Raw genomic sequence first — 27,474 nt, forward strand, 5'->3', positions numbered from 1 at the left:
CTTAACAGCTCACCCATCCGACAATCAAATACGGTATACTGTACTGTAATAACAAAACCATACTATACAGTATAATAGACCGCGTCATAAAAACACACAACACAGTAAATAGACTTGGCTATCGGTACACAGTTCTTTCAGTGGACAGGAAATAACGTAACACAAAAATAATTACAGAATTAGTGTCTGCTTTGTCAGTTCTTAAGTCTCATTGCTGTCTTGAAAAAGATTATTACACAACATTATATAGATAACATTCGTACCGTTTTCATCGTCTGAGGTAGGGAAGAGCGGGGCTAAAAGCGGGGCTTTCCTTGTGGAGCTATTTCGATTGAAATAGCTCCACAAGGAAAAAATATATATATAATTAGTAAATATGTCATGAAATCGAACGTTTCTGCGCACCGACGGCAGCTATCTTGATCAGGCCAGTGACGTCCGGTACAGTGGAAAGAGAGCCTGTACGTCGCTGATCCACATAAGTAAATATTTTCGTGTTTGATATTTTTGGTATATCTGGCGAATTTAAATAATTAGCGATTAGTTGTTTGGTATTTTTATTCAAAAATATATCGAGTATCTTGATATACTACGCTAAAACTGTATATGTCTCGTAACCTAATCTTGTAGTTGCTGTTTTGAACCCATATGTTATCGAGGCTAGATGTTCCCTTCTTTCGGGGCATGTTGTGACCTTGGAACAACTTGCCCCAGTTCATCTGTACCGGTAATGCAGTAAAAATAATGTTTTTTTCCTTTTGCAGTATGCGGACTTATATTCGAAAAACAACAATTCTGTATCTCAGGAGTTGATGCAAAGAGCTGCAGATGCAGTTATTAAAGATGGTTAAAAAATAAAAACTGTTGCCAGAAAATTAGATATTTGTCATATGACGTTATATAGATTTGTAAAGAAGTTGAAATCTGGAGTAGAAAACGCTGCGATTGGCTACAAAAAAGTAAGATTGGTCTTTATTGAAGAACAGGAAAACAAGTTAGCAGAGTATTTGTTAAATGTAAGCTTTACTGACGAAAGACAAATCTTGGATCAGCCAGGGTCATCAGGAGTTGTAAATTTGCCTGCAATTTCTGGTGTTATACAAGAAATTGGAAAGGCAAATCTTGGATCAGCCAGGGTCATCAGGAGTTGTAAATTTGCCTGCAATTTCTGGTGTTATACAAGAAATTGGAAAGGATGTTCCTTTTTCCCTTTTTCTTTAAGTAAAAGTTATAAATGTTGAAACGTAAAAATGTTTTCTTTATAATAAATTTAAGAAAAACAACTAATTATTGATAAGATATTATTGATTAGTCTTTAAATACATACTTAGTTAAATAAATTATTGTTTTTTTTTACATATTACACCTTCCATAGATCTTGTAACAACTTGCCCCACCCTGTTAACAACTAGCCCCGAACCGGGGTAAGTTGTTACTTTCCGACTTTAGGTATTGTATTATTAATTATAAAAAACTTACAAAAAATCAACCCCAAAAACTGTATTTATAGCAAAGTTAGATATATTACTAAATTTTAATCTCTTAATACTTATGCTAGAATTATGTTTCCTTAACAAAATATAAGGTTGATTAAAAAACAAAACTTGTAGCCCCGCTCTCCCCTAATTCTTCGGCCAAAAGTAAAGAAAAATCTTACTCTTCATAACATAATTGGTAACACATGGAGGCAGCCATATCGTTGCCCTGATGGAAAATTGACAGTCGAGTCTAAACACAGTATAAGTGCCGACATTGGAAGAAACTGTTTTTCCTCTGAACGCAACGCACCGAAACTATTTTATTACTAAACGATCCATCTTTGTACCGATAAGCTTAGTTCATTTATTAAACTAACTGCAATTTTACAGATTCTTTTATAATCGGGGTGAATCTGAATTCAAATCCGATCTATTAGTTGGAACTTTCTTCCTATTTCTCAGTGTGTTGGTCGATATAATTAATTTAGATCCACATAATTCAACAAAGATTGAGGTTGGCTATATAGCTTTTTTAAAACTCTTTTTTACCCCGTGGGCACTCCGAGGAACTTTTAATCATACCCATCGCCAGATCCATAATGGGAACGACGAATTGTCCTAGATACGTTGGATACTGGTCAGACATGAAAAATTCCTAGGATTTTTTACTCGGATTCGATCCAGTGTCTTCCAGGGTTGCAGAATGCAGGCCTTTACCGCCTCGGTCATCCGGCCTCAAGATTTTTTTTTTTTTTTTTAACTTTTTGACGCGCGGAACTAAGATGATCTTTATTCGGTACCCATCATGGATCGGTCTGGCATACATGGGACGATAAAAGACAGGATTCAATTTATCCGGACCAAACCACTTCGAAAAACTTATATCCCATTCATATTCGAATCTTATCCCCAGAATAAGAAGCCGACAACTTTACATTTCGGCCACCAGACTGTTACTATAAAAAAAAAAAAAAAAAAATCGCGCTTTGATTAAAATATTAATCAAACACCACACATTGGAAATTTAAAATTTTAGAATTTTAATCTAACAGCAAATCATAATGGCCTATATAATTGTCTTATTGTCCATAACGGAGCGGTAAAAATGCTAACCTAACCTCTGAGGGACTATTTAGGATTGCATCCCAGAAATTTTAATAGGCATTTGACCGAACACACCACGTCCCGTTCTTCACCACTTGGCTGTCTTCATTGAGGACTTAATCACATTCCCGCTTGGCATAAATAAAGGTTCCTTAGGGCCTATAGAACAGAAAAAATAAAATTATGTAATCAAATTTAATGTATCATTTTTGCATTGAATATACAAATGTGAGAGGACAATTAGGGCATTCATTGAAACCGTTATAACACGAATATTTTGAATACATACCACCATTTATTATTATAGTTTTCATAGCTACAGTTTTAACTCTGAAAATAAAAATCCATATCCAAATAAATAAATAAAATCCAGCGACAAGCTACTTAAGTTTCCCAGTAACTTTTAAAACATGTATGTGGTTTTAAAAACAGATGGCTGTTATGATATTTTATTATTAAAAACTTTTTATAGTTTTAATTATTATAAAATGACAAAAAAGCTTAATTTTGAGGGTAGTGATGGGTTTTATTCCGCTTATCTAATTAACTTATAAGCTATTTTCTTTAACGCGATTCTCGAAACGATTTTGAAATAATTTAAATGCTTATCGTATATTTGTAGATTGGTGATAAACTGTCAATTTTATCAACCTCTAAGAGTGGGCTCTCGATAAGAACAACAATTCAAAGTTATAAGTTAAAATTATAAGTTATAAGTTAAAATTTATTATAAGTTAAGTTATATTAAAAGTTAAAATTTATTTCAAAATATACTTAAGCGTACAAATAAAAATTCAAATTTTAATAATGGCGACTTTACTGTTTTGTAAGAACTAAAGAAAAGCATTTCCGTTTCGTTGTGTTTTGATTTTGCTTAAAAGGAAAAGTATGAAGCACAGGGGCAATCCACTACTAATTTGAGGTGGAGAGCGTATATTTTAAAATAAATATATGACTAATTAAAAATTGCAGCCCGGCATTGTGACCATGCTCGTTCACTTATGAAAAACAGACTTTTAATATTTCTGCTCGATTATTCACATGAAAGTTTAGTTAATATTCTAGTTTTTCTGAAGAGAATATTTATAATATTTTCTTTTATTGATGCTAAATTACGATAAGAATAGAAATAGTTGAAAATATTTGTGAAGGATGTAGAAGACGGAGTAAGAGCTCTCAATCTTGTTTACACCTTTCTGTACTTTAGACAGAGTACAAAAGGTGAAGAAGGCTTTAAAATAGAACTTTTAGAGATTTTGTAAATTTGTTCACATAATCTTCATTTGATAACATTTTAAAGTGGGTTTTCGTAATAGTTCGTTTATAAACGTTGAACGTATTACAGTGGAAACTTGGAGAAAGTTGAAACGAATATTTTTCTTTTTTTTTACTCCTAAATTAAATATATAAATAAAAATCATAAAAAAAAAATTATCTTAAATTCGTATCTGTGAACACTTATTATTTTGACTTGGAATTTAGATATTAAACATCCTAATAATTTCGCTCTTAAAGCAGGATCTCCCTGCGTTTTGGCGAATTTTCCACTTATTCGAGACCCAATTTATTCCAATAAATATTCTGGAATAAATTGACCCCTACCGAATGGAAGGATATAAAGAAAATTGTGTGACTTACTAATTAACAATTAGTAATTATTAATCTATCCACTTTATGATCTAATTACTGGGGAAAAATGCAGAAATAAAAACAATGACACCCTAGCAAATTACAGAAATAGCAAGCAGATTATTCCTTAATTTTATGTCCTAATCCTTAAAACAAAGGAAACAATTACAGGAAAATCATGGATAACTCGGGAAACATTAGTTAGTTTATTTTATGAATTGGCTAAACAGGTTACATTGTTACTAAACCCTATTTTTTGGATGGGGGAAATGAATTACTTTATTTGATAGATGGAATGGCGGACATTTTCCCTTAATTGGTTCTAACTTTACACTTATTTATGATTTGCTACATTTGTGTGATATTTGGGAAATAAAGAATGAATTTCACCATAACTTTTCCAATTCTTTCTTATAAATATTTGTTAATAATAAATGTACGTTAATAAGAAATAAATTACAATGGATGTTGTTTTGATATTAATTAATAAAAACGTAATACTCTTCTATTGTAATTATTTATGAAGTTTAAAAAAAATCTTGCAAAATTGTACATAGACTGGTTAATGTTAACTCTAGTTAATAAAATAAAAGAAAGTTTAACTTGTACATACGGTACTTCAAATTGGCATCTTTCACTCGCTAACACACTCTTCGTCCAAGGGCAAAATGGCAAATTTTAATTTGTATAAACATAACTATTAATCATCTCTAACATAAACGATCAAATTATTTTTTAAAGCAGTAATTCTTAACAGGGGAGTCGCGACCCCCTGGGGGGTCCATAAGAAGTTTGCCGGGGGCCGCCAAATTATGCAAAATTTCCTTCAGTATATAATAAAAAGAAAATTGATGTATAACCGAATGTCGCATTGAAAAGTGAAATAAGAAAGATAAAGTTTTCCTATTTAGTTTTCTTCCTATTATTTATTTCTTCCTACATACAACTTTGTTAGTACAGAAGAAATAAATGCAAATATGCTACTTACACCGCAGTATTTACTTCTTTTATTCCAAAGCAATTTTAAGAAACTATTTAATGCTTGGAATTTTAAAAATAATTATGCAAAAATAGTAGGCTTAGTAGTAGGCTTTAAAAATTTAAATATTTTTGCAAAAGATATGCAAAATCTTTACGACAAGTTGTGGGTGTTTAGTTAGTTTAGTTTTAGCATCGACTTTGGATCGATTTATTGACATGTTTCTTATTTTATTTTTTGTTAAAAATCCACGAGTTTTCGTGTTTAATTGTGAAGTTTGAATGTTATTTAAGTAGATAATGAAATAATAAAGTTATGATTTACATTTATTATATAAAAAATAAAGCAATAATAAAAAAATCAATTTATTACAGATAATTTAACAAATATAAATTATTATTAAAAAAATGGGGGTCACAAAAAATTATGAAATATTTGGTGGGCCGCGAGTATAAAAAGGTTAAGAACCACTGTTTTAAAGTATTTCCAAAAATTTAATAACAAGGTAAAAGATAATCATGTTGCTTTGTATCGTGTCTTCAAATCTCGCAACTCAAATTTCATCCACTTTTAATTAAGATAGAAGGCCGAAGTCCGATGACAATGCATTTTAATGACGTTTTAGAGGTTGGGTTCACCATCACCGTCTTCCCCATCCCGAAACCCGAACAATTTAACACAATGAGTGTGTATAAACACTGTAGTAATGTATATGATGGGTCTCGGCTACCTTCACCGTCCTTTCCTGACTGAATTTTAACAAGAGTGGGCCTGTATTTATCATCCAAAACTCTTCATCCCGTTTTAGTATCGAGAAATTATGGTCTAATAAATTAAAATAAAATCCTTTGGTGTATTAGTCACCGATGAGAATCGTTCGATGCGGATGAAGAAAATCCAGCCGGAATATCAATACCCTTTCTTTTATTTACGGATATATACAGTAATGTGTAATACAGTATAATTACAACTTGACGTCGACCGAGGTTAGAGGTTGTTCGTGTTGATCGCCTGTTCAAAACCTCCGATTTCGGTAGTGGCTGGTCAGGGAGTGAGTGACCAGTTCAAAGTTCACTTTTTCCTCTTTTCTGCGCCCTCTATCGGTCCGAATCGGCACATTGCCGACGGGCGCCACAAGCCTAATAAAAAGGGAAAATTAATTAATTTACTAAATTGATTAAATTCATTTAAGCGAAGCACTCGGATGACATGTGATAAAAACTCAAATATTTTAAACACAAGTTTCGTCTGGAATATGCTTATTAATTTTTGCAAGAGCCTAATCTATGCAATACATTTTTTAATTTATATTTGATAATCGGAACATCATCCGATAGAGCGTATCAAACTTTTAATCATAAGTTTCAGCTAATTACAAATTAAAGGCATTAAATGTCATAATCACATAACATGCGGGTAAGATTTCAAAACTACTTTATCTACGTTTGCTATTATGTAATTATTTAAAAGTTCTCAAGATTCTTTTGGGGGAGCGTAAGAAATCCTCCTGACGTCATTATTTAAAATTTAAAACATTTTACACAAATACAAACTTATTAAATAATTTGCATAAGACATATTTTTAACTCAAAACGTTACTTTTATAATTAAATTACGAAAATTAAAATTTATTATCGTATACAATTTTTTTTTTTTTAATTTTTAAGTCGGATTTCATCGTCGATAATTTTAATCTAGAATAAATATTTGAGAATTTTTATCTGGATTTGTTTTTCTAGATTGATTAAAAATCCCGACGTGTTTCGGCCTTTACACTTCGCTCGATTCGGCATTTGTATTAACTGGCCGGACCGGTGTCGGTGCGCAATTTTTGTACGAAGATTTATCTGTAAATAAGGTAAAAATGTAATTGTGATAGTTATAAAACAATCGTTTAATCGATTTACAATGCCCTCAGCTGTTTATAAAATTCGATTATTGAAATTGTACAATTTCAATAATCATATTTTTTAAAACGAATTTTATAAACACCAAAACTAACAATCGGAAATTGATTTAATATTTCATTTGGCAAAATTCCAATAATAATAATTATTATTTATTTATTAATGTCATTGTCTTATAACCTAGGCCCATGCTATACTAACACCTTCTCTGTGTTAATTCATTCTTACAGCTTCACAATTAGTTTACAATTAATGAGAAAACTAAATTACATGAAATCAGTTAGCATTTGTTTAATACATTATGATGATAAATACACAGCTATGCAATTGAGTAGCTTCCAAATTCTTTAATGATGTGAAACTAGGTATTTGGAATAGAAGCTTTTACTAGAATGTATCTTTTTTAGAGCCGATTAGTCTCCTTTCATTTTAGAAGTTTAAAATATATGAATTTGGTTTCTTCCCTCTGTATGTATATTATCTATTAGTCTTGTTGCTTATTGTATGTGTGATTTATATAAAAAAATTCTATAATTGGAGACTATTTCTCTTGGTATAATTGGATTTGTAAGTTACGAGTTTTTGATTTCTGTCCATGGAATGTTGTGATATTAGTTAAGTACTTATATACTGGATTTCTTATTTAAAATATATATAATTTATAAAACTTGATAGATTGAATTTACTTAAATTTTATTAAGGAGTCATTTTTAGTTTTATCCAAAAATTAAACTTTTTAGTTTAAATAAAATGTAAATAATTTACAGTATTTGTGTTAAAAATTAAGTGCATTATAGGATGAAGTATTGTTAAATAATAATTAATCATTATTATCATTAATCATATTATTTTGTTTATTTGTTATACTTATAAATAAAATTTAATTAAATCTATATAAACATGACAAAGAAAATTTAAGTTTTTAAAAACAATTACTGTAAAAACTATTTTTATAAGTTAAACTTATTTTCACAGTCTTTATAAAATTTTGCTCCTTTTTTTCAATAATTAATTTAATCTTAATAAAGAATTAGTTAATTTCTTAATCCGTATGTTAACGAAGTATGCATTATCGATTTAAATAAAGTTGCGAATGCCGTAATACATGCACTGGTACGTGTATGCCATCCAAAAATTGTATTACCGGTTTGAGCTAAAATAGATTAAGCTCGTTTCTGAGAAGCGAATACATTTATTGGATAATTAGGTTGATATTATTACTAAAATTTAGATTTAAAATATGTGAAAATGTAATTATGATATACCATTTCACAATAACTTTTCATTGTGCATGTATTGTCTCTAAATGAATGCAATGGATAAAAATTGTATAAATGAAAATTACATTATTTAAGAAAGTAAAATTACTGCATTTATTATATTGATTTTAAAGTTTTAATCTTTGTTCTGAAATATAATTAATATTAAGAAAATCATTAGCATTTGTTTTTTATTTTATAGAAATTAAAAAATATATATATAATATGTATAAGTATATTATATATAATTCAATACAAATTTTTGATTTTATATAAATTGATTTATATAAAACTATTAAAATAAATCTCTTCTAAATATTTTAAATTGTATAATAAGAGAATAACACAATTATGTAATTCTGAAGTATAATATATTTAATAAGGAAGAATTGGTTTTGGAGGTTTTATAAATGAAAGGAAGAATTTAAAATTATAGCTTTGTATTAACCTAGTGTTTTTTCATGGTTTGTTTTTTCCAGATTAAATTATGCTAAATCTGAGATCCTTTTTTGCATTTTTGAGGCATGGGTCTTCTGTTAAATCTGTAATCCATCACTCTTCCGAAGTTAACAGTCGTTCAGTATATCACTTGTCTTCACAAAAAATATTTGAAAGAGAAGAAAAATACGGAGCTCATAACTATCATCCAATACCAGTAGCAATACAGAAAGCAAAAGGTATAAAGTTAAAAAAGAAAATAATTTTTCTTATTATATGAAAAAATAAAATTTATCTTGTAAATATTTAAATTTATTGCAATTGTTTTCCGATTCAGGAATTTATGTGTGGGATGTTGAAGGCAAAAGATACTTTGATTTTCTTAGTGCTTACAGTGCTGTTAACCAGGGACATGGGCATCCAAAAATTTTAAATGCACTAATTCAACAAGCAGAAATTGTGAGTTTGACTTCAAGAGCTTTCTATACAACTGCTTTAGGTGAATATGAAGAGTATATTACAAAACTGTTTGATTATGATAAAGTTTTACCAATGAATACAGGTAAGCACTTACAAAATAAATTTAGTAAAAATTAATGATTTGTATTTGAGTATAATGTATTCAGAGTTTTAGATACATGTTCAAGCAGGTCTAAGCAATAAACCTTGATAAAAAAATTTAAATTTTAAAATGATTGTTAATATTTTTAGGAAACAGTTACAAAATTTAAAAGAATTATTATTATTTAGGTGTGGAAGCGGGTGAAACAGCATGCAAACTGGCAAGAAAGTGGGCTTATAAAGTGAAGAACGTTCCTAATAATCAGGCAAAGATCATTTTTGCCGAAGGAAATTTTTGGGGTAGAACTTTGTCGGCAATATCTAGTTCGACTGATCCTACAAGTTTTGAAGGGTTCGGACCATATATGCCTGGATTTGTGATAATTCCTTATAACGATTCGGTTGCATTAGAAGTCTGTATTATTTAATAAAGTTTTTTTAGTATTACTATTCAAAAACTATACAAATGAAATATTCTTTTAGAAAGCTGCCCAAGATCCCACTGTCTGTGCTTTTATGGTTGAGCCAATTCAAGGTGAAGCTGGTGTTGTTGTACCTGATCCTGGTTATTTAAAGAGAGTCAGAGATATATGCACTAAAAATGATATTTTATGGATAGCTGATGAAGTACAAACTGGTTTGTGCAGAACTGGAAAGTAAGGATTAAATTTTTAAATATTTGTCCAAGCTATTAGCTGATCATATTTCTAAATTATTTAAAACTGGTCTGACAAGAAATACAATAAACTTTTTTATTTTTGTATATACATTACTTGTTTATTTTTGTATATACATTACTTGTTTATTTTTGTGATTTACAAGACAATAATTTAACCAGGTGTTTTTTTTTCTATGTAATTTTTGGATTAGGAAACTTTATAAAAGTTGATTTTGTAAATTTATAAGAAATGCTAAATTTACATCTTTTTAAATAGCTAAAAGCTAATAAATCAAGAGAGGCTAAATTTATTCTAATTGACAATATCTTAACCATTACATCTAGCTTTTTAGCATTTCTAACCTTTAATTTCATCTAGACACAAATTTTCTCATTGCTATTTTTGTATTTTTAGTAGTAAAAACAAAAAATATGTGTAAGTTCTTATTGTAATGATATTACATCCAAAATTTTTCTATTTTGATATTAAGCATAATTTTAAAGTATCTCCATTTTGCAATTAGTTGCTGTTTGCTTTCATATTCTCAAAAACTTAACATTATTAAATTAAACCTACATAACAATATCAACAGACAATCTCGTAATATTATCAATGAAAGCAGATAGTAATTAATAACAAAAACAATTTCCTTTGCAGATACTTTACAATATTAAGCAAAAGATTTGTTTTTGCTTGAAAATATAATGTATACTACCCTAGTAATGATAAGTGTCATGGAAAAGTCCTTGAATTTTTAAATTTATTACAATAGGATTTTTTAATACAGGTATACCTCGCCTTACGTCTGTAATTAGGAAACTATTACCTAAATTAATAACAAAAGTATATAAAAAATAAATAAATAAATAACGTGACAACTACACGATAATTACGAAAACACACGTAATATTTACTCCAAAAATAAATCGTTCCAGGAGAGGCAATGTAAGTCAAATTTACTTGTGTAGTTACGACGTAAGTTGAAACTACGGTGGAAAATGCCAATAATGAGCACTTAAAGACTGCTAAATAAAATGACAACACAGAAACACAATGTTTTCATGTTTTGTTCTCTAGGATTTATGATGATTATATTAACATTTACTGTAAATGTACATATTTTAATATGATTTTATGTGCTTTTAACGCTCTTCTAGTGATATTACAACTTCAATATTTGTGGCGGACGGATGTAAAGTCGAATAAAATGACTTAAACTTGATTTTTATTTTTCCATATACTTTTTTGACAAACAACGTAACTCGAGGTATACCTGTATTGTAAAAACAAAAGCATATTAAACTGATAAGAAATAACTTTCTAGATGGAACAAAACTTGACAAGGCAAAATTAAAGAAGTCATATTTATCTTATTTTAAGTTTAGTGTTTTCAAATGTATTGTTTTTTTTTTTTTTTTTTTTAATTCCTATCATGTGTTCAAAAATTACATGGGGAAAATCTAGCTTAGCATTCTGTATATAAATTATGCTGAATCAGAATTTTCAAAATTCTTTAGTTTTTATTCTATTTCGTTTTAACTATCATTATAAAATCATTCAGCTTAAGTAGAATCATAAAATTATAATGTAATATACTCAATATATCTACATATTATTACTAGTGCAGTTGTTGTATGTTAATTTTTATTAAATGCTAATCAAAGTAGTAATATTTTTTTCAATATGCGAGTAAAAATTGAAGAAGCAAAAATTCTTTTTTCTAAACTAAATTATCATAGAAATGAAATTGTTATAAAAATATAGTACAGGCAGCTCCTTATTTATAACTGGATTATTTCTGGAAAAAGTGCAGTAAATGGTATCACCATAAATGTCCCATGTCATAATATAACTCATTTGAAAATATTTTGGGGATATAATGTATTTATGTGTAAATTAAACAGTATACAGTTTTAATTATCAAAATATAAGTGTTTTTAGTAGCTTTTTTTTACATAAGTACACACCCATTAATAAATACTTTTTTTAACAATTACAGTATATATTAATATAATTTAAATTAGAACATTTATGTTCTGTTGGAGTTTTGCATTGTAATAGCTAAAATTCATTTTTTTAAATCTATTTCCTTTTATTCATCTTTTTGAAAATGGTATGACAGTGGTTTGACATCTGTTATGAGAGTTATGAACTAATCAGCATGAATATGTTTGAATATGTTTGTTTTTTAGAATTAAATTGATCCAAATTTTTTTTTATACATATTTTGGCAGTTTTTCAAATTGACATAATTCAGACCATTGTAAATTGGAGGCTGCCAGTTTGTTGGACTATTATGTCCAATTTTTAGTTTAGCATTACTTAAATTTTTAAAATTTAAATAGTTTTTCCTGTGAATAACAGTATGTAATAAATCTTTTTACTGTGAGAACAAATTTAGTTGTATATGAAAAACAATAAATATTCTATAATAAATTGTTCATTAGAATATCAATCTAATTCTTTTAAAAGATAAAATATTTTAAGTTGAAATAGGATTTTAACTTAGACTAATAAATCTATATCATTATATATTATAATAAGGAATATTTTAAACTATACAGCTTACTATAAATGAAATATTAAAATCTTTAATCAGCCATATAAAACACCTTCAAATTTGGAATCAGTCCACACCAAAGTATTATTTATGTAACAAGCATTTTGGTTGTCTTCTAAGATCTACCTCAGGTTTAAATTTTTGGAATGAAAATGCATTTGGTTTAACATTTTATACCATGGTGCTGGACTGATTTTCAAGGTTTGAAGGTGTTTTATGCTTAAATCTCATCCAATTGTGTAAAAGACTTAACTTTGTATCTTAAATCAGCTTTAAACAATTGTAAAATTTTTATGTATGTTAGTTTGTGAGGTTTAATGAAAAACTTTGTTATTTACATTAAATTTGATCAGTGAGAAGTAAAATTTAATTCATTTTGATTTTTTTTTTTTTTTTAAATGCATAGATTATTTAACGAAATCTGTGAATAATAAAACAAATTGAATAATATACAAACTTTTTCTACTTGGATATCAGATAGTTTATGATCAAATAACTAATATAATTTATCAATTTTAATTTAATTTGATATCCAATATACAGTATTATATTGGTTTGTACAAAAATTATGAATTTTAATAACAACAACATAATGATGTATGTAGATATCATTAATATTTTTGCAGAAATTTTTAGACTTGAAATTTTTTTTCATATAGGTGGTTGTGTGTTGATCATGAAAATGTTAAACCAGACATCTTAATGTTAGGAAAAGCACTTTCAGGAGGAGTATATCCAGTAAATTTTATTTATATATGTTTGTTGATGTTATCACAATATTAAATAAATACATAAATGTATTAAAATTTTTAATGTTTGAATAGCAAGCGATAAAAATTATTGTTAATGATTTGAATAAATAAGTAATGATATTAACAGGATCATTTTCAGATACAATATTTTAAAATTTTTTCCTTAGGTATCTGCTGTGCTTGCAAATGATCCTGTTATGCTTGCAATTGGTCCAGGAGAGCATGGTTCTACATATGGAGGAAATCCACTAGCTTGTAAAATTGCAATAGCTGCTTTAGAGGTAAAAATATATTTTTAATGTAATATTAAATTCTGTTGAAACTTATGCAATAAATAAAATGATTAAATTTATTTTTTGATTTATGATTATTTTGTTGAATTCATTATAAATAATATATATTATTGTTAGTACTGTATAGTTTATCACATAGCCTGTTCTAATTATTATACATCAACAATAGCAGATAGAAGTAATATTGTATGAATATTGTAAATTTATTTTATAATATTTATTATCTCATAACTTATGTATTTTGTTATTCTTAAAAAATGTTGACTACTATATTAGAAAAATAGAATACAGTGGTGCCTCGTATAATGTACACCTCGAATAATGGACGCTGTGAACAACGGACTTTCTGTTTGGCCGTTACGTGACTCGAGCAACGGACTGGCTGCGAACAAGTGCGAATGATGTTTCCACTCTTTTGCCATTGTCATTGGCAATCTGATATTTTTAGATGTTTTCCCCTTCTTGGCTTCCCAGAATAGCTTCTTGATGTAGGTATTTTGGGAGCCTTTGAAAACAGTTGCTCTTTGGCTGCAGAAGAGTAAGCTGTTTTTTTTCTCTTCTCTACGAGTAGCCCCGATGGTCAAGCTCCTTTGTCACCTGGAGTACAGAGCTCCCGTTGGGATTTGGTTTGCTCCCTTGTTTATTATGTATATCACCTCAGTGCAGGGTATTTACATTTATTCAAGTGTTGTGCAAATCATGGCATCTAAAAAAAACAGAAAGGTGATTTCAATTGAAACAAAGCAAGAAATCATCAGGAGGAGTGAAAGTGGGGTAAAACAGTATGACCTTGTCAAAGAGTTTAGTCTCAGGAAGAACACCATCAACACCATTTTAAGCAAGAAAGATGCCATCAAGTCAGCCAAGGTTGCCAAGGGAGTCTCCAAGATCTTCCATGTGAAGCATAGGTCTTCACTCCATGATGAAATGGAAAGGCTGTTGATGGTTTGGATCAATGACAGGCAGGTGAGAGGTGATATCTCTACCCAAGAAGTTATCTGTCAAAAAGCCAAACTCATCTATGATGAGTTGAAGAAAAACAGTCCTGGAACAAGCAGCAGCAGTGGCAATGAAGAAGAGGAGTTTAAAGCCACCAGGGGGTGGTTTTTTAGGTTCAAGAAAAGCTGTGGAATCCACAGCTTCATGCATGGTGAGGCTGGCAGTAATGACAAGGAAGAAGCAGAGAAGTTCTCTGTTGATTTTCAACAATTTCTCAAGAATGAAGGATACTGCCCACAACAAATTTTTAATGTTGATGAAACTAGTCTTTTCTGGAAGATGCCCAACAGGACCTTCATTACCAAGGAGGAAAAGACTTTGCCTGGACACAAGCTCATGAAGTAGCTGACACTCCTGTTTGAAGCCAATGCCAACGGAGACCTGAAGATGAAACCCCTGCTGGCTTACCATTCTGAAAATCCCAGGGTTTTCAAGAACTGCATTGTCAAGTCCAACCTGCCTGTCCATCGGAAGCTTCTAACCAAAAAGCCTGGGTGACCCAAGTTGTCTTCAAGGAATGGATCCTGGAATCCTTTGCTCCTGCTGTAAAAAAAATACCTGCTGGACAATGAGCTGCTGCTCAAAGCCCTGCTGATATTGGACAATACCTCTGGTCACCCAAAAGACCTGGAGGAGATCCTGGAAGAAAGCTATCCTTTCATCAAGTTGCAGTATCTGCCAGCAAACACCACTGCCATCCTTCAGCCAATGGATCAGCAAGTCATTGCCAACTTTAAAACACTGTACACCAGAGCTCTCTTCATGAAGTGTTTGAAGAATGTCAGCTTTGTGGAGACATGACTGTCCGAAAGTTCTGGAAAGAGAAGTTTGATGTTCTTTTGGCAATCACTCATCCAAAAGACCTGGGGAGAAGTCACACAGAAGACCCTCAATTCAGCCTGGAAGAGGCCTGTTCCTGAATGGACCCAGGAAGAATCAGCTGTGAGGATACAGAAGTGGTGCAGGAGATCATCTCGATGGCCCGAGAGTTGGAATTGGAGGTGGAGGATGTGGAGGAGCTTATTGAAGAACACCAAGAAGAGCTGACAACTGAAGAGCTCCAAGCACTATTAGCCCAGGAACATGATGAAGCTCAAAGGAAGCTTCATCTGACGATGAGGCGGAGCAATCTAATCAACCAATTTCAACTGCTGACATCAAGGACTTCCTTGTCAAATGGGGAGAGGTTCAGGAGTTTACCAACACTCACTATCCAAACACAGCTGAGGCCAACAGGATCAATGATCTCTATAATGACACCCTTGTCCATCATTTCCAATGGGTGTTGAAGAAGAGAGAGAAACAGACCGCCTTGGACATTTTTTTCAAGAAGCCAGCTGCCAAAAAACGAAGGATGGAACAAGAGGAGTTGACCCTGCAAGCCTTGGTAGCCTCTCCTGAATCTGACTCCGATTAAAAAAACAATGAAAAGACAGTTGCTGCAATGTGTAAAAAGTGTGTGTCTGTATGAAATGTGTGAATAAAGTTTCCTCCATCTCCTCCTCACAACATCTGACTACCTGGTATATTTTGGTGACTGCTCCATTTTCATTTTTTTTTTATTGCACAGTATGGTTATTTTATGCTGTGGAATGAATTAGATGTTTTAACATATGAAACTCATTTTCTCATAGAAATACGTAACAGACTTTTCACTTAACATACGTGCACCTGAAACAGATTAAGTACGTTATATGAGGTATCACTGTATATAAAAATTGGATTAAAATGTTTTAATTCAAACAGATGTTAAGATTATTTATATATATAATCGAGACAAGATGATGATGATGATAATAATAATAATAATAATAATAACTCTCCCGTGGTCACCACCTGGTCGTGGTGGGAGAGCCCAGTAATTTTACTGATCCATAGGGCAATGCAGGCTGGAGCACAAGCTCCTGGTAGGGACACCCATGCCAGTAAGGTCTATGGGGAGAAATGAAGCTAAGAGTGACCACACACCCACATTCTGTGGAGATATATATCATGGTAGTAACCAGATCTAAATGTGATACCGGCTCGGACTTCGCCCGGGTTAACAAGGTCCGCGTTCGTGGGTTAGGCAGAGGCTCACATTCGAAAAATAGGCCACAGTCTCCCTTGGTTACCGGTGGCGAAAGCAGCACCGGCCCAAGCATGGCTACTGCAATGCCCTCAACAGATGTGAGGAACCAACCTAGCCTTGGTGTTTCTGTGGCAATGCATCCACAGACCACAAAGGCTGGAAAACCATGCCAACGGATGAAATGGACAGTAGAAATGAACGAGTTTATCATCCGTACTTATTACACCATCACAAAACTCGAAACAAACATGACAGCATACAGACAACAACTACACCATAGATTCACACAACAGTATCCTCATCTCACTGTCACCGAACAAAGGGTTGTTGATCAAAAAAGAACAATTATACACAACAACCTTAAACCTTCACCACAAACAACACTTGAACGTAGCAAACAACAAGTTGCTGATCACATACATCGACAGACAGAAACATCTAACATTAATGAAGATCACGTAACCTGTCAGGATAATCCAGTAACAAGCATTGATAATAACACACATACAACAATTACCACTAATGATACTACAGACACTTCCTCATCCATCACTGATAACATAGACATGGATTTAGTTAATACGCTCTCACTTATATTTCAGGAAACACTCACTAAATATACAGGCACAGATCCCACACAACGACCACGAATACCAAAAATCAACACGTCAAAGAAGTAGGAAAAACACTAAATTATGTAAACACTCACTTAATACCACACTACATTCATTCAATTTCTACACTCGCAGACATTCATACATTAGTTTATGCTGGGGCAGTCACAGTTGTGACACACCATGGACTGAAAGTACAATCACAGACAAATACACAGAAAACAAATTCTATCACAAGCCTGCCTGGCAGAGAAGAATAGAAACACAAATAAATGACATTAGACAGCAATTAGGCAGGCTGACACAATACACTAAAAACAACATAACACCCAAATTAAGGAAACAGCTCAAAAACATTTTCAAGAAAATAAAAACACACACAAAACATGAACATCACAACACACACATTACAGAATACATTGATACACTAAAGCAAAAACTTGCTGCCAAAGCACGTAGACTCAAACGATACAAAACATGTACACTACGAAAACAACAAAATAAATTATTTACAAACAATGAAAAACTCTTTTACAGACAAATTAATAACAAAGCAAACACTGATACACAGCACAGTGGCACACCAACAGAAGAAGAATTCACAACATATTGGTCTTCTCTTTGGTCCAGTGCTGTCACGCACAATGCTGATGCAGGCTGGATCGAGGAGGAGAACAGAAACTTGCACAACATACCAACTATGCCCTGTGCTGAAATAAACATACATGATTTCCAATACACTGTTAACAGAGCACACAACTGGAAGACACCTGGTGTAGACAACATTCACAATTTCTGGTACAAAAAGTTTACATCACTGCACCAGGAACTAGCTAAACACCTAACACACATCATCATCAATCCACAAGACATGCCAAATTTTCTTACTCAGGGCATCACCTACATGAAACCTAAAAACAACAATACCACAGACCCCACACAATACAGACCAATTACATGTCTTCCAACACTCTACAAATTATTGACATCCTGTATTGCAAACAAAATATACAAACATATTGAAGAACACGACATTCTAACGGAACAACAAAAAGGTTGCCGTAGAAATCACAGGGATGCAAAGAACAGTTACTCATAGATTCAGTCATTCTACGGCAAGCACACAAACAACACAGAAACATACACATGGCATATATAGACTACAGAAAAGCATTCGACAGTGTTCCACACAGTTGGCTGCTACATATCCTACACATGTACAAAATACATCCATCACTCATTGCATTCTTTCAAAACACTATGCAGCACTGGAGAACAACACTACATCTCAGGGTTAGTAACACTTCCATACAAACAAACCAAATTTTTATTAGGCGAGGAATTTTTCAAGGAGATTCCTTGAGTCCTCTCTGGTTCTGCCTAGCCCTGAACCCATTATCCAACATGTTAAACAACACGCAATATGGTTACAATATCAGACATGAAAAAACAACACAGTATACACTGTCACATCTCATGTACATGGATGACATAAAACTTTATGCATCCACACAAAAACAACTTCATCAACTCCTACAAATCACACATTCATACACCAAGGACATAAAAATGGAATTTGGCCTAGATAAATGCAAAACACTTCACATAGAAAAAGGAATCCTGAAGAAAGAAGATTTTGCACTTGGAAATGGAGACGTTATTGAATCCATGGAAGAGGGTGAGTTCTACAAGTATTTAGGATTCCAACAGGCCAAACTAACAGAACATGCACAAATAAAGCAAAGATTAATTAAAGAATACCAAAGTAGGTTAAATGCTATTCTCAGAACAGAGTTAAATGCAAAACACACAGTTAAAGCAATAAACACGTATGTCATCCCAGTACTCACATATTCTTTTGGAGTTATACATTGGACTCACACAGATCTTGAGCAACTCCAAAGGAAAACAAGAACAACACTTACTAAGCATAAACAACATCATCCTAAATCCGCCACAGAAAGATTAACGCTTCCACGTAAAGATGGCGGATGTGGCCTGATTGACATAGTTAACCTTCACTACAAACAAATACAGTCACTGCGAGAGTTTTTCTACATTAAACAAGAAACATCACAATTACATAAAGCAGTAACTCTAGCAGACTCAAATAACACACCATTAAACTTACACTCGCATCATATGGACACAACACAACATATAAAAAGCATAGACACCATTAAGCAATCGTGGGCTCGAAAGGCACTCCATGGCAGGCATCCTTACGACCTGGCCCAGGATTTTGTTGACAAAACTGCGTCAAACAGCTGGTTAGCTCGGGGATGCCTCTTTGGGGAGACGGAAGGATTCATGATTGCCATACAGGATCAGGTCATAAATACTAAAAACTACAGAAAACACATACTCAAAGATGCAACACTCACAAATGACACATGCAGAAAATGTCGCATCATGCCAGAAACTATACAACACATCACCTCTGGTTGCAAGCTCTTGGCACAGACAGATTATCTACACAGACATAATCAAGTAGCAAATATAATACACCAAGAGCTTGTAAAGAAACACAAATTAGTAGACATCCACGAGCCATACTACAAATACATTCCACAGACAGTATTGGAAAACAACACGCACAAAATGTACTACGACAGAGCCATAATCACAGATAAAACAATTTACCACAACAGACCAGACATTGCACTCACTGACAAACACAATAAAATTATGTCCATTCCAAACACTCACAATGTACAAAACATGCACTGAAAAAATTAGCAAGTACACAGAACTCGCCCAGGAAATAAGGCATCTGTGGAGGATGGATAGGGTGCTTATTGTACCTGTTGTTTTCTCCTCTACAGGTGTCATACCACACACACTACACAAAAGCCTGGGCACATTACAATTGAATAGAAACACATACATCACACTACAGAAGGCCACTATATTGAATAATGTCATATTGTGAGAAAATTCCTGAATACAGACACACACACTGATACACTTCGTTTAATTTCTGTTTTGGTTACTATGCCTTGACTTTGGTCTGGTATGGTACACAGCCACCGGTGTTAACCGAGTATATCTCACTTAACCCAACATAATAATAATAATAATTAGTGCAGAGCCCAAATGGTTAGGAGTTGAAAGTTGAAATTTGGTACACAGTTAGGGTACGTCATGAGAATGCACACTAAGAAGGGATTTTTCGAAATTCCTCCCCACAGGGGAGAGAGACAGGAATAAGGCTTAACACTTCCATCAACAATGGAAGTGTTATGTAACAATGGAATTGTCAACAATAAAAGTGTTACGTAACAATAGAATTGTTAAGAAAAAGCGACGTGGAAGACGCAGATGCAGTTTTTTTCGTTTTTGCGGGAAATCGAACATATTTTTAGACCCATCTAAAAATTCTCTAATTAGTCTGGAAACAGGGGATCCCAACTCTTGCATTCTGTGAAAACGGGTAAGGTTGACTATAATGTAATAATCTTAATCTTCGCTATCGTTAATTTTGCCCGAGCAACGCCGGGCCCATCCACTAGTTATTTTATATTATAGTCATCATTACCAAATTCATATTCTTGTCAAATAAGTCATGGCTTTTAGTAATATATCTGTAAACATGCTTACAACATAAGGAATTTTATCATTTCTATTTACTATTTCTTAGAATTGACACTTTTTAAAATTGCTTTTAGAGTACTAGGATGTTATTTATGGTGAATTATGTTATAATGGCAACCAAACCATAATAAGCTTACTAGAAAGAGGTCCTCTTAGAGTTCACAGGGTGGAAAGAATTAAAGTTTTTATTTATTTATTGATTTATTTTTTTAATGCATCCTTAGATATATGATATGTGATGGTTTATTATTATACTCTAAATTTAATCTATTGTGTACCACCTGTGGCTGTACAATAACTGAAATCTTTTCTAGATTCTGAATGTGATTTGTATTCAGTTAGACATATAGAAATTTATTTAATTATTATTTAATTTATATTTCTTAATTTCTCAAACTCATGGATAACAGAAAAATTACACAATGTAAATTTTCAACAAATCAAAATTGAAACATAAAATAATTAATATTTCAAATAGGAACTTCGTATGAACATAAGAAAACCAAATATTATTAAGGAGCTAAAATATTTTAAGTTTAGAATTGTTTGAGTTATTTTATTTCTTTCTATTGGTTGCAATGTTGACTTAAAAAAACTCATTATCTAAGATGAATAATGATGGCTTTTATAATATGATAGAACTAGTATTTGCTACAATATTTTTAAACTTAAAATGTTTTGATAGCTTGATGATAATTTTTGATCTTTTTTTGGGAAAAAAATATGTCAATAGATAACAAAAGTAAATAAATTAGTAAATCAAATAATTTCTTATTAATTTTTTTTTTACAGTGCTAGTTATAGGCACTAGTAAAGCAGGAATCTGCTTGGGAAAGCACATTTGAAGGACAAAATTTTGCAAAAATAATTCTAAAAAGTACAATTAAAATTTTTAAAATATTAGCTTTTAGATAATCATGGTTTTGTACTTGTCTGAACCAATTTTGAATAATATGGGAAGCAAAAAATCTAGACCCAGTCCTAGATTTATATCATTATAACTGCATTTTAAAAAAAAAATCTTTTAATAGACTGGATAATCTATAGATTTATAGATTTTTTTCAGCAATAATGATATAATTATATACATGTATATAGTGTCAGTATACTAAAAGCTTCCATTAGCATTGGTTAAAATGGTTACGAAAATCATCATCAAACACCTTTTTGGCTTCATTTTGTTTAATTTAAAATATATGCTCTCCACCTCAAATTAGTAATGTCTTGCCTCTGTACATCATACTTTTCCTTTTAACAACAGAGTTGTGCCACATCTATTAACCATTTTCAGGGGAAAAACTTTGAATTGAAATAATGTGACTTCCTGTTTGCATTTGAAGTTTGTTTATAGGTAACTGGGGCCTCCTGCTTCTAAAGCTTTTATATCTGGTCTCATTTTTCCTCTATCTAACTCCGTTTTCGAGATTAAGGAAAGACCGACAGACGACAGTAGGAATTTACAGGTCTAAAATTTTTTTAAATTGCAGTTCAATGAGAATAGTGTAGGATTAAACAAAGTTTACTTGCCATTAACTTTGAACTCAGTCTTAAGTCCAGATTTACATGGACAAAGTGCATCAAGTGTAAAGCAAATTTCCCATGTTGCCTTAGTTTTAATTACTAACAGTTTAAACAAAGCCCATAGAATTCAAATTTTATGAACTTCTTCATTAACTAATTCTAATGAATATTATTAGTTTGAACATACAGTAGTTGCTGTAGAAATAAGTTTTACACAGTATATATTATGTAACTTTTTTTTTAATGACAGGTTTAATTTCCCAACAAGTTTTTTTTGTGCTGTAACATTTTAATTGTGTAGTAGGCACATTGTTTTTATATAGTTAGAATTTCTCTTTATACATTTTAATAGTGAGTGGATATATGGATTACAATTATAATTCATTAAAGTTTGCTTTTAATTATTGAAACTGGAAGTACTTGTAATTAGGAATAGTTAAAAAGTTATAGGACAATAAAAGCATTCTAACATGAATGGTTATGTAAAGAATTACATTCATAGCTCCTCTTAGGATTTATAAATTAAGCTTCAAGTGGAATCCAGTATATTGACTTTAATAAGTCTTTACATTTAAAAAATGAATAAAATTATAATATTTTTATTTTAGTGTTTTTATAACTGATTCTTTTTGATTTAAATTTTAAAAAAATCAATGATTTCATATGAATAGATTTTAGAATTTTTATTACTTTTTTCACTTTATGTAACAGGTTAAATGTGTTCAATTAATTAGTTAGTTCTATATTGATAAGACAAACTTGCTTGTGTCTGTCACTAACTAAATTTAATCCAAATCTTCTTTAAAAAAAACAATTATCTTCCATGAATAAGTTACCTTAGCTTCAGTTCAATTTGATTAGATCTAAGTAACATAAATACAAAACAAGTTTGAATAATAATATATTGTATATTTCTGGAATAATTATCAAATCAATCATGTTTTATTTTCCTATACATGCAAATTAGCTGTAAGTGCAAATAAATGAATATTTGTTTAGATTAAAAAATTATTCTGTTTGTATGTGTATATTATTATTTAATTTGTAGGTGTTAAAAGAAGAGAAATTGGCTGAAAATGCAGAAAAGATGGGTCAAATTCTTCGAAGTGAATTATTAAAACTTCCAAATGACATAATTAAGATTGTGAGAGGAAAAGGCTTGTTGAATGCAATTGTAATAAATGAAAGTATGTAATCATTCTGTATTTCTTTTTAATTATTTAAAATAGGCTCCAATTTACTTATTTTTAAATGCTTCTTTTTACAGAATATGATGCTTGGGAACTATGTCTCAAACTCAAAGATAACGGACTTCTTGCTAAGCCGACTCATGGAGACAAAATCAGATTTGCCCCTCCACTAATTATTTCCGAAGAAGAAATAAAAGAGTGTGCGGAAATAATCAAAAAGACCGTTCTTTCATACAAATAATTTTGATTAAAAATACTCGTGCAGCTATTTGTTGTTTACACGTTCAAATTCTATATAGTGATAACAAAATTTATTTTTAAAGTTGTTTTTGTAAATTAAAGTTTTTTTTACTAAGTAACCATTTTATTTCATATTATTTTAAAGTTCAAAATAATGCTGATTTGATCTCTTACAAAAGGATTGGCAATAAACATCAGTGCTATTTTAATAAAATACAATACCTACACATTTGTTCAAAAGAATTACTTGAACAAATGTTTAAGAAATGATGTAAAATTTTAACAAAATTTTGAATATCTGAAATATAATTATTTTTGGATGTGCCAAATATTTCATCTGTTATTAGTAATGCAATATTACTTGTACAATTAAACAATTTATCTTATTGTTTGTGTGGTTAAATATTCATAATTACTGGATTAAGTTTGGATATTTTTATTGGTTGACTGTTAAGTATTCAGTACCTAATGAAAGCAGTTAACTAATGTGGAGTAGTTAACTGTTTTTATTGAGTTTGGTTTTCCTTAAAAATGTCTTTGTATCATTTGTGAAAAAATATAAATTATATTGCATTCCTTTAACACAACATATTTTAAAATAATATAAGAAAGAAACTAATCTGAAAAAGTACAACTTTTTAAATACTTGTATTTGAAAAAAAATTCAGATTAAGAAAACCAATATAGAAGTTTTTTTTTTGTTTGTTTATGAATCATACAATTGTTGATTGGGCTTTAATAAAAGTTTTTATTATATATATAATTCTCTTTGTATAATTTTGTGTTAAAAACCATTCTTGTTTTTTGAAATGGCACATTAAGTTTAATCTTTTTTTTACACTAAATTTAATGTATTCAAGAGTTTTGTTTTTGAAACAAACTTGTTTAGAAAACAAGTTTATATTTGTATAAAAAGTGATAAATGGAGCTTTTATTCAATATTTTTATAGTTACACAAAAATAACATTTTTTTTAAAATTTAGTATTAAATTCAGCAGTGTCGTGCCGTCATTGGAAGCGCCGCTTCCCTTGTATTTTCTAAAAAATAAATATATATTGTGTGATTATTTTCATATAATTAAAATTAATATTTTATTATAACCGCATTATATATCTTATGACAAATTTCGACACTACATGTGAAAAAAACGATAAGATTGCTATTGTATATTCGAATACTAGTGGCGGAATGGAAGCGCTGTATTGTCAACTTCCAAACAGCCAGATTATACTCATTTGCACATGCGCTTTACAGAGCACCAACCTCACCCGGTTTAGCTGGTGGAAGCTATACACATATATAACGCTTCCAATTCTATCCAGGACCGGTCCTAGGCTGTTATCCACTTGCCTGTTAGATATTTGGCCGTCCTTGCCTGATTATGTGAATCATGAGTAGATTTATAACTTACCAGTAAATTCTTATCGGTTGGGTTATGATGTTTTTCTGGTAATCTGTATAGGTGACAGGAGTTTTAAAAGACGGCCGGATGGCCGAGCGGTAAAGGTGGCAGCCTACCGCTCTGGGGGACCCGGGATCGAATCCGAACGGGTCGAATAATCCCCAGGAATTTTTCGGGGGGTGGTCCGTTCGGATATGTCGGGCCCCGTCCCTCACCACCCGGTCGCCCCATTGTGGGCCTGGCCGAACCCATAATGGGCCTACTAAAAGAGGCCCTCTTAGTGCCCACAGGGCGGAAAGAGTTAAAAAAAAAAAAAAAAAAAAGGAGTTTTAAAAAATCCATTAAAATATTTGATATTTTAATGGGTTTTTGTTGCATCTGACTAATATTTATCATATTAGTAATAATTTAATAGATAATGTATATAAAATTATAATTAATATTGTAATTTGAAACCGACTCATTATTATGTCACTGGCCATATTAAATGAGTTAATGATAAAATAATAGAATAATTAATTTTTGTATTTATTATTATTTTTGACTATACGTTCTGTAACGTAACTGTCGTAGCCTGTATAGGTTCATTTTATTCATTTTGAACGTCATTTCTCATGTTTTTTTCATTCTAACAAGTGAAATTCTCTGTGATATCATTTGGAACTTTCGAAAATATTATGAAAGTACTAAAATTAATTGTACATTATTTAACGATAAAGTGTTGACACTGAGTACCGATCTAATACACATTTCATCTATTGTTTTAATGAAAACATTTTATTTCCAAACAAAAGTCTTTATATGGAATTAGTCACATATCTTACATAAATTATATGTATAATATTGTTATGATTTTATTTTTTCACTAAAGTTACATATTTTTTTTTGTAAATTTAGATAACAACTTTATAATTATTTAATAATTTAAGGACTACAGGAATTTCATCTGAATTTTAAAGTAATTCGATCATTTATTACTTTAGTTTTTAAAAATGACTCTGGCGATTTGTTGTAGAACGTTACGGTATTACCGGAAACGTAACTAATGCAAAGTTTATCAACCTGTAGTCCGGGGACTGCTTCACAGGCTCGGTTAAATCACGTGATAGGAATATGACGTCACTGATATATTACGTGATGTCTCCAAAGTTTAGCTAATGCCCCACCGGTGGGCGAGTGGACTCCGTCTCCGCTCATTCCGGCGGAGACCAGACCCTAAACACCGGAGTTCAATCGGAGGTTCGAACCTCACTCGGACGAGTTGGCAGCGGGAGTTTCTTCCGGGTTTTCCTCCTTGCATATGACGCCTGAATAGGGGCCAGCTTCCCCCCAAGTCCTCCCGGAAGGCACTTCTATCTCCCTTTCTCGCGGGGGCCGCCTCCTATAAGACCGACTTTGGTCGCGCTCGTGACCTCTCAACTGTCTTCTCGGACTGGCTGTCTTCTATAAGGCCGACTCTTCTCACTCTGTTCTCTTCCGGCGTAGAGGCCAGAGTAGCCGCAAACGCCTCTAGGATAAGGATAAGTTTAGCTAATTCCTCCGCAAGAAGATTAAGTTATCAGGAAAGACGTCAGGGATGCGAGGCGTGGCCGAGACGAGTGAGTAGTCACGTGACCGAAGGGAACCGAGAAATGTCACGTGACATGTTTCGTATGCGTCCGCCATCTAATGTACCGCTCCGCGACGACATCGTGCTTAAGCAATGGCGTCTTCAAACGGGGTACACTCGGTAAGTATTCCGACAATTTTTTGTTTCTAGCATATTTTATATCGCTAATTTCCAACAAATTATACGTGTTTTGAACATGATTGAGTCAAATTAGTCTAGAAATTATTAATTTTCTGGAAGAAAACCTCTGAAATATCCGTATCCCCTAAACAGCACAAGTGCCCAATTTTGTGTATATTGGAATTGCCTAGTTGGGATCCAAAAGAATCGAGTGTATATAGAGCCGCGCGAACTGCTAATAAATTATTGTGTACAACTTCGCCTTGTATTGTTCGTCCGCGTGTTTACAACAGATGTATGGTAAAATCGAAAGTAAGTTAAATGAACGGGAAAATAAATGGCTATATTTGCCTGAAAGGATAGCAGTTGTAAATAGATTGGTTATTCCAAGAATAGTATACTTATTATATGCTACTTATCTGAAAATGGAAGACATTAAGAAGCTGGAAAGACCAATTTTTAATTTTATATGGAAAAATACTTTCGAACCCGTT

General features: G+C 31.6%; 1 protein-coding gene across 1 annotated transcript; it reads left to right on the forward strand.

Moving 5' to 3' along the window:
• Positions 1-6,970: 6,970 nt before the first annotated feature.
• Oat (Ornithine aminotransferase precursor) lies at positions 6,971-23,963 on the forward strand. The gene is made up of 9 exons (XM_067269148.1): positions 6,971-7,048; positions 8,836-9,033; positions 9,132-9,356; positions 9,545-9,768; positions 9,839-10,011; positions 13,234-13,312; positions 13,494-13,607; positions 23,467-23,605; positions 23,686-23,963. The coding sequence occupies exons 2-9, from the start codon at positions 8,844-8,846 to the stop codon at positions 23,847-23,849; spliced, it is 1,308 nt and encodes a 435-aa protein (XP_067125249.1). The 5' UTR covers positions 6,971-7,048; positions 8,836-8,843; the 3' UTR covers positions 23,850-23,963.
• The last annotated feature ends 3,511 nt before the right edge of the window (positions 23,964-27,474 follow it).

Source organism: Centruroides vittatus, unplaced genomic scaffold, assembly GCF_030686945.1.
Source record: "Centruroides vittatus isolate TY-2023 unplaced genomic scaffold, ASM3068694v2 contig_347, whole genome shotgun sequence".
Classification (NCBI taxonomy): Eukaryota; Metazoa; Arthropoda; class Arachnida; order Scorpiones; family Buthidae; genus Centruroides; species Centruroides vittatus.

What these genes read in the sequence shown, in the direction of transcription:
- Oat (XM_067269148.1), top strand. Translation starts at nt 8,844, where the DNA reads ATGCTAAATCTGAGATCCTTTTTTGCATTTTTGAGGCATGGGTCTTCT. An exon ending in AGCAATACAGAAAGCAAAAG is followed by an intron (nt 9,034 to 9,131) that starts GTATAAAGTTAA and finishes TTTCCGATTCAG; the next exon opens with GAATTTATGTGTGGGATGTT. An exon ending in GGTTTGTGCAGAACTGGAAA is followed by an intron (nt 10,012 to 13,233) that starts GTAAGGATTAAA and finishes TTTTTCATATAG; the next exon opens with GTGGTTGTGTGTTGATCATG.